At 40.5% G+C, this 9015-nt stretch overlaps 1 protein-coding gene across 11 annotated transcripts in view; it reads left to right on the top strand.

Annotated features, from left to right (window-relative positions):
* Nucleotides 1–9015, top strand: part of Ldlrad4 (low density lipoprotein receptor class A domain containing 4) — a 474517-nt gene that overhangs the window by 447804 nt on the left and 17698 nt on the right. For 9 of the 11 annotated variants that reach the window (XM_029560086.1, XM_017796315.2, XM_029560087.1 and 6 more), the window contains one exon: nucleotides 6132–6185. The exons of the other annotated variants lie outside the window; for them this stretch is intronic. In XM_029560086.1, the coding sequence (XP_029415946.1) occupies nucleotides 6132–6185 (54 nt within the window). The remainder of the gene's footprint in view (nucleotides 1–6131; nucleotides 6186–9015) is intronic. 11 annotated transcript variants of the gene reach the window in all.

The following is a 9015-nucleotide window of genomic DNA, read 5'->3' as shown; positions in this document are numbered from 1 at the left end:
CTTTATTGGGGTAAAACTAGGACTATTTATAGTGTAGAGACAGCAGAAGAAGTCTTAGCTGATAGGTACTTTTAGGATGCCTCATTTACATAGGGCGGTGGGCTTCTATCAGGCTATCAGACAATGCCTGATTAAAAACCTGGCAGCTCCTGTGCCGGAGGGCATGTATTTGTGGCGAGCACTTTAAAAGAAGAGTCAGGGAGGATGCCAGGAAGGCACTCTGCTATGAAAAGGAATCTGAAGCACATGGTTTCCGAGCTCGTGAGCTATCCGGATGTGAAGAGACTTCTACTTTGCATAACAGAGGACCCCAACAAGGCTATACCAAGGAAGTCTAAGGTGTGGGGTACCCTCACACTTGGTCACAGTATATATTGGCCTGAGCAGTGGCTCTAGCCCATGGCTCCCAAGTCATGATCACAGACTACCTTCTCTTAGTTTAAAGTATCAAAATACTTAGAAAAGGATGATAGGGAGCACAATGAATAGCTCTATTCTAAAAATTGGACAATCTAGATTAAACAGAAAAATTATTAGAAACTCCACCAAAACTGATTTCTGAAAAATTAGGAAATCTGAAGAGACCTTTAACTAGTAATGGAATTGAACAAATAATCAAAAAGCTTCCTGTTATAGTTTGGCTAATGTATTTGAACCCTTTGTCCCCAGCTGGTAGTCCTGTTTTAGGAGGCTGTAAAATCTTTCAGGGATAGGACTTAGTTGGAGGAAGAATGTGGCCAGGCTGTGGGTCGTGAGTGTTATCTCTGGCCTGCTTTCTGGCCTTTCCCTGATGCTTCCACCTGCTCCTGTTACTGTGACTGTCCTGCCACAATGGACTGTATCCCCTTAAAAAGCTTTCTAAAATATATCTTTCCTTTCTTAAATTGCTTTATCCAGGTATTTTATCAGAGTAAGAAGGAAAGTAATAGACCTCCAACAAAGAAAAGTCCTGGACCAGATACCTAAACTGGTGAAGCCTACCAAACATTAAAGAACTGATATCTGTCCTCAAATGATTGAAGAGGTGGAATATTCCTTGACTCATTCTAGGAAGCTAGCATTCCCAATACCGGAGAAGGACAGAGAAGATACAAGATGAAAAGAGACTAGTAAACCAATATTCTTCATGAATATTGAAACAAAAGTCTTTAATAAAATATTAGAAAATTGATTTCAGTTCAGCATCTTTGGAAGATGATTATATACCATGGCCAGATGAGATTTATTCATGGACATGAAGGATAGCTCAATATGAAAATCAACCAATATCATTCATATGCCATATTAATAGAATGAAGAGAGAGGGGGGAAATTGCATGGGCATCCCAAGTGACGCAGAGGAAGTATTTCATAAGAATGGGCATGGTGGCACATGCCTTTAATCCCAGCACTTGGGAGGCAGAGGCAGGCAGATCTCTGTGAGTTTGAGGCCAACCTGGTCTCCATAGCAAATCCAGGCCAGCTAGGGCTACAGGGAGACGCTGTCTCAAAAAGACCAAAAAAAAAAAAAAAAAAAAAAGAATCAACATCCTTTCATTAAAAATGCTCAGCAAACTAGGATAGGGGAAAGGAGACCTCAACACCATAAAGTTCATTCATGAGAAGCTCACAGATAGCATCACAATCCATAGTAAAGTACCAGAATTTTTTCTTCTAAGAACAGGAATAGACAGAGGTGCCTGCTTTCGCCATATCTATTCAACAGAGTATTTATTGGAAATTCTAGCCAAAGCTGTTGGGTAAGAGAAATATAAGGCATTCCAATAATAAAGGATTAAGTAAAATTATCTTTTATCAGATGACATGATCTTATTATCGAAAATGCTAAAAATTCTGCCAAAATGAAAGAAAAACATAACTGATAAATAAAATTTGGTAAAATAGTAGGATACAAAATCAGCATTCAGAAATCATTTGCATTTCTTTATATTAATAATGAACAATCTGATTGTATAAGGAAATTAAGAAAACATTTCCTCGCAGTGATGTCATCTTACTACTAAGAAGTGGGGAAAAAAAAGAAAAAAAGAAAACATTTCCATTTGCAATAGCTTTAAAAAAAAAGATACTGAAATAAAATTAACAGGGGAGGCTAAAGACTTGTTCACGGAAAGCCAGAAAATGTTACTGGAAATTTACAAAAGACACGAATAGGTGGAAACACATGCCATATTCATGGACAAGATATTGGCAGTTGATATTGTTAAGGTGTCGTTACTTCCACAGACATCTGTAATGTACTGATGATTTTTGCATAAATTGAGAAAAAATTCATTCTAAAACTTTTATAGACACTCTGGGGACCTCCAGTAGCCAAAACTATTTTTTAAAAAAGCATAACGCATTTAGAAGGAGACCCCAAAATTCTTGATCTCAAACCTTAACTATAAAACAGTAATTAAAATGTTGTGGTATCAGGACAAAGGCATGAGCTTGTGTGTGCTTGCTAATACATGTGTGTATGTGTGATATGTCTAATCAATGGAATAGATTCGACAGTTCTGAAATAAATCTCTACAAATATGGTCAGATGATTTTCAACAAGGATGCCAAGACCATTCATTCACAAAAGAACAGGCTTTTCAAAACCTGTGTGCATGGGGCATGGATATCCACATGCAAAAGAATAGTGATAGACCTAATCCAAAAATTAAAATGAGTTCAGAAAAACTTCAAATGGAAGAGACAAAAACTATAAAGTTCTGTCTTAGTTTGGCTGCTGTAAAAAAGTAGCATGGACTGATTGGCTTATGAATGATTGACATTTATTTCCCATAGTCCTAGAGGCTAGAAGCCAGAGTTCATGGTAACCATTACATGGTACTATAGTCAAGTTCTAGATAGGGCCCTCTTCTGGGCTGAAGATTGCTGACTACTTGTATATCCTCACAAGGTGGAGGATATACAGCTTGCTAGCTCTCTGGCCTCTTACATGGGAACCAATTATATTCACAGTGATTCCATTCTCACGACCTACTGCCTCCTAGAGTCCCTATCTCCAAATGCCATCACATTGGGAGTATTTCCTATCTCCCTATAGCCCATCCAGATGTGCCAAGTGTGTGTGTGTGTGTGGAGGATCAGTCCTGGTGCTCCAGACTCACAAATGACACATCTTCATTTTTTGCATAATAAAGACAATAATTTTGAAGTCTCTTTGATGTAGATGTTTTGGTGTCTGGCAGATGGAATTTGTGAAACACTTTCCTGTAGTATGTACTACTCTGAGACCAATGAAAAGAAGATAGGAAATTGATTTCCCAAATATAAAGGAGTATGTGAATGCATGTCTTCAAACCTGCAAAATTTCAAACTGCCTAGTGTCCCCTTTCCACGATGTGTGAAATGAAAGGGCCAGATGCTCAGAATAATGACGTGCCTGAGCCCTCAGGCTGTGCCCCCTGGCACTGCCAGCGAAGAGACATTCCAGGGCCAAGCCACAGTACCAGACTGTAATTTAAAGTGTGTTTAACATAGAAAAGGTACTCTACTATTTGAGCTTCTTGTGTATACTTACTGTCATTTGTGGTTAAAGTAGAAGTCACCTGAAAGCTAAACTTAATCTTGGAAATCCAGTTTATCTCCTTCCAATCACATATCTTGGAAGCTCATGCTAACTGACCATTGTGAATTCAGTTGAAAATTCTGAATGGATTACTTGCATGTACCCACTCCGTGTGGTTTAAGCTCCATAGTCTCTGAATTAATAAGGAAAACATTGGTACTTGATACCACGTCCTTGACATCGAAATGTAGCTGAGGATGTTTTCCTCTTTCAGTGTCCCTGTGGTGCTGCTTTTCGTACTCTACACACACACACACACACACACACACACACACACACACACACACGACACATGTCAATGCATATAGTTTATTATATGTAAACTATAGCATATATTATATAAACTGTATCATTGGTAAAATAAAAGCATATCATACATTTAAAAGCTGCAAGGCTCTTTACTTAGTCTACTGTCTTCCTGTCACCAGGAGCATTGCATGGTACAGATTCTTCATTGAGGTTCATGATATTGAGGTTGTGTCTATCCTTAGTGGGCAACTGAGCTAATGTGTTAACATGAGGATCCAAAAGTGAATGCAAGAATGCCTAACACGTGTTAGATGGGCTTATCTCTGAAGGTAAAGGGGGCCTGTGGTTCTAGGGGGGTTAGAGAGAATGAACAGAAAGAGGAACAGTCCTGGACAGAGCTATGAGACTCAGCCTTCCATCAGAACATGATTAGGCACCCACTGAGGTACACAGAGTAGTGACCCCAGTGTAAGTAATCACAATATGAGTGTTTCTACAAGTGTTTTGCAAGGTGTGAGTGGCCAGGTAAGATGGGCTGACCTTACCAAGAGGCTGCTGGGAGCTCTTGCAAGCATTTTTCCAGTTCTGCCAATTTTGAAGGGAATGAAGCCATTGGGAACAACCTTGCCACTTTGAGACACTGTGAACCTCTCATTTTCAGGTTCTTGATGGTGCAGTTAAATGGTTAGAGCTGGGCACTGAGGTCTGTGGAAAAGAGTAGTGCTGGCAGTGACTGATGGTAGGATGGCAGGAGATTCTCAGAAACACCAGCCAGGATGTGGCCTTCTGGAGTCTGATGCTGTTCTCCACTTGGTCAGCAGGCAGGAGCTAAAAGATTGGCACTACCACTTAGCTGCACTAGGGAGGGGATCAGTCACACCATTTGATTTAACTTTGGTCCTTCACCTGTTGGCAGGCCCAGGCTATAAGACGGTCCATTATATAATTTTATAGTCAGACCCTTCTACCCACACTTCTTCTAAGCAGCTGGGTCAGTTTATATTTTTGCTACTGATTCCATGATGTCCTACAACTATCTTAGGAACAGGTTTATGTATTAGACAAAATACCATGTGTAGCAGTGACCTGTGTATTTATATTATAGTGCCAGTCACAGAAAAGAACAGCATGGGTTTGCATCTGAGGACTGGGTGTTTCACTGTGGAGATCTTTACTTGGGGACAGATTTAATGGTCTGAGGAGGGTCAGTGATCCCCAAAGTCCTCACATACATACATACATACATACATACATACATACATACATACACACACACACACATATTCTCCCTGGGAGTCCAAAAATACAGGCTTCTGTTCCTCCCAGCAGTTCTTATTCTGACAATAGCATAACTGCTAACAGTCCAGAAGAATCTTGCAAATAGGCAATAGTTTGAGCTCAAACGATATCATCTTGGAATATTTGTAAACAAGTTACGCTGTTGTTTGCTTGTCACCTTGATTGTTTGGCCAAACATATCTAAAAATTTTACATTTTTACTTATTTATTCATGGATGTGGGTGGGTGTAGGTGTGGGTATGCAAGCACGCGCATGCACAATGTGACGTGTGGAGGTCAGAGGACAACATTCAGGAGTCAGTTTTCTCCTTCCACTATTTGGGTTCCAGAGATGAAACCCAGGTCATCAGGCTTGTAGCAAGTGCCTTTCCCTGCTGTGCCATCTTGCTGGCCCTCCATGTTTTTAAAAAAGATATTAAGCACCTAGATGTCAAATTATGTTTATGAATATTCAGACTGCAGAATAAACTCAGTAGAAGGCCTTGGAAGGTTAAGCAGGCTTTGGAAACGCCTGTTAGTAGAGAGCCGACTTACATATGGGCAGTCTTTGCAGCAGCTGCTAACCTCAGGCTGTGTGGTGACAGGGTCAAAGATCATATGTGCCTGACAGGCCATAGCTAGCGATGCACTCTTCTGAAGAAGCCTCTCAAGAGTTCACGTAGTCCAGGAACTCCCCAAGTGTACAAGCGTAGGTATTGACTAAGTGTACTTCATTGGTCATTTTGAAGCACATGATTATAGAGATTGATCAGTATTTGACTTCAAATCCATTATGGCCAGGATCTAAGCTTTCTAATTTTTTCTTTGGGGGTTGCAACCTTCCATTTAGATGTAAGGCATGCAAAGGGACAGGTTCTTTCCTGCTGCGTGCTTTAAACAAGTCAGCCATTGTTAAAAGAGCAATATGATCCCTGTTTCAAAAGCTCATGTTTAAAGTTGTGGGTGCTACTGCTGCTCTTTTATGAAACAAATGATTTTCTTGTCTCTTGTTCCTCACTTCTCTCCTCCCCACCTCCAGGAAGGGTCCCTGTGGCCTTCTGACAGTTCCGTACGGCGGCCAGGGGCGTCAGAGGTAAGGTGGAGGTTGGGGGGAGAAGCCATGGCTACAGCCTTGGGTTTGGAATAAACTTTAGGATTAAATCATTGTCTGTAACATTGGTTAAAAGGGGAAAGAGGGGAATTTCCCCAAGAATCCTGTGTAAGTCTAAGCTCTGTACAGAAAACAGGTTGAAAACTGCTGAATGTTACATTATCCTAGGTCTATTAATAATTGGGCTTTGCGAATGTAGGCATAGTTTCTACATATCAAATGGCATGGCTTTTCCTCACCTGTCCAAATTTAATAATCTGCTTTTTTTGAGACTGGGTCTCACTGTATAGCCATGGGTGGCCTGGAACTCAGAGAGATCCACCTGCTTTTGCCTCCTGAGTGCTGGGATTAAAGGCATAGGCTACCATACCCAGAAAGAACCTGAATTTTTGAAGTGATTCAATATAAATGTAAAAGTAAACAACAAACTTAGCTTACAAAAACCATGAAACAATGAAATTTGTGGAACCGAATACATGACATTGCCAGCCATACTAAACCAAACTCTCTCGGTGAAAACTTGTCCCTTACTGAATTTTAAGATAACAGTTTTTGCCTATAAAAAATGATTTGAGATAAGTCAATGGTTGTGTGTACATATTAATTTATAGGTATACATATGTATATACACATACTTCATATGACATTTGTCTTGAAGAAAATTGGAATAAAGAGAGGTTTATCTATTTCTATTATTAGGTTTCAAACTAGCATACAAAGCAGTGAGCTTCACTGTGTGATTTTTTATTCATTCTGTATTTTGTTCTCATCTGGTTTCTTTCGCACTGCCCTCCACATACCTCCTGCTCCTCTCTGACAGGTTCCCTTCATTCCCCTAAGCAGCCCTTTGCTTCCTTACCACATGCACTCTTCTTTCTTTCCCTCTTCTGTTAAGATCTTCTCTCTCTCCTCCATGATCCCCTTACTAGCTTCATCACCCTTCACACAAGTACACACACATGTATGCATGCATGCATGCATACACTATAATTTTAAATCTATGCTCCACATATGAGAAAACAGCATTTATCTTTCTGAGTCTGAATTTTTTTGCCTAACGATGATTTCCATTTCTGTCCATTTCCCCACAAATGTCATGATTTCAGTTGTTTTTATGGCTTTACAAAACTCGGTTGTGTGTATATTCCACATTTTCTTTATCCATTCATCTGTTGATGGACATCTAGGTTGGTTCCATTTCCTGGCTATCATCAAGAGTACAACAATAAACATGGATGTCCAAGAAACTCTCTGAGATGTTGACTCAGAGTACTTTGGATATATATGCAAGAGTAGTGTAATCTGGTAGTTCTAGTTTTTGTTTTTAGAGAACCTTCAGTATCCATTTCCATACTGGCAATACAAGTTTACATTCCCTTCACAGTGTATACACATATCGTCACTAGCATTTGTAGTCATCTGTGTTCTGGATACTGGCATTTCTGAGAGGGGTGAGATGGAATTGCAGAGAACTTTTTTATTGAAATTTCATGCATACACATAAATGTGCTTTGATCATGCCCATTCCCTCCCCTTTAATTCCTCCCTGTACTCCTCACCACTACATACACCCCACATTGGGAGGGATCTCAATTTTATGTGTTCTTTTTTAAAACCCCCTGAGTCCACTTAGGGCTGCTAGTTTGTGTATGGATGTAGGGCCATCTACTGGAGCATGGGTAGTCCCTCAGGGCCTAGATCCCTGAAGAAAACTTTCTCTCCCAGCAGCAGTCAGTTGACAATAGCGTCTCAGCTTGGAGGTGGGGGAGGATTTATGACAACCGTCCCCATCCATACTAGGATTTTTCTGGCTTGATCTTACACAGGTCTTATGCATGTAATCACAGCCACTATGAATTCATACGGGCAACTGCCCTGTTGTAGTCAGAAAACATTGTTTCACTGTAGTCATCCACTGCCTCTGGATCCACTCCTTTCCTCTTCTGAATTGGTCCCTGAGCCTTGGGAGGAAGGAGCATGATATAGATGTCAAATTTAGGGCTGCCCACTGTGGTCTCTTGTTCTCTGCATGTTGACCAGTTGTTGGTCTCTGTGTTAATCACCATCTTCTGCAAAAAGTAGTTTCTCTGATGAAGATTGAGAGACACACTAACCTATGGATATATAGCTAAGTCTTTGGGAGTAGGTTTAATACTGTAGCCATTTAGCAGAATTGTAGTATTAGGTATTCCCTTAGATGCAGTGGCCTATCCAGCCATGGATTTTTGGTCCCATTAACAGTGCAGACATGAGTTCTGTCTGATGGAGCAAGCCTTAAATCTAATCAGAAAGTGCCTGGTTATTTCCATAATATTCACGCCACTATTGCATTCGTGGGTTTATCTTGCCAGGCAACTTGCTGTTGTAGCTCTCAGTGTTTACAGCTGGGTAAGACTATTAATTACTTTTCTCCCCTAGTAGTGCCTCCCACCACTAGGAAAGTCAGCCAGTAGGGATGAAGCTTCCAGGTTGGTACAGATTAATATATCCATGTTCTATGATTTGAGTGTGTAGTGTGTTCAGCAATAGGGTCTTAACATCAAGTTCTATAGAGTAAACAAAGGTAGTGGCAATTGCCTATGATATTTGGGCATGGTCTATGGGATCCCACCAACCAACAACCCAAAAAGAGGTAACCCATTCCCAGCACTGGCCTTTTTATTTGATAGCCTATGGTGTCTGGGAGAGACATTGTCTTCCTACCCGCTGCCTGTTATAGGGTAACTCCATTTAAACTCTCTCTCTCTCTCTCTCTCTCTCTCTCTCTATCTCTCTCTCTCTCCATATATGTGTGTGTGTGTGTGTATGTGTG

The sequence above is a fragment of the Nannospalax galili genome, unplaced genomic scaffold, assembly GCF_000622305.1.
Source record: "Nannospalax galili isolate Female #2095 unplaced genomic scaffold, S.galili_v1.0 scaffold169, whole genome shotgun sequence".
NCBI lineage: Eukaryota > Metazoa > Chordata > Mammalia > Rodentia > Spalacidae > Nannospalax > Nannospalax galili.
This window is presented reverse-complemented; position numbering and strand designations above follow the sequence as displayed.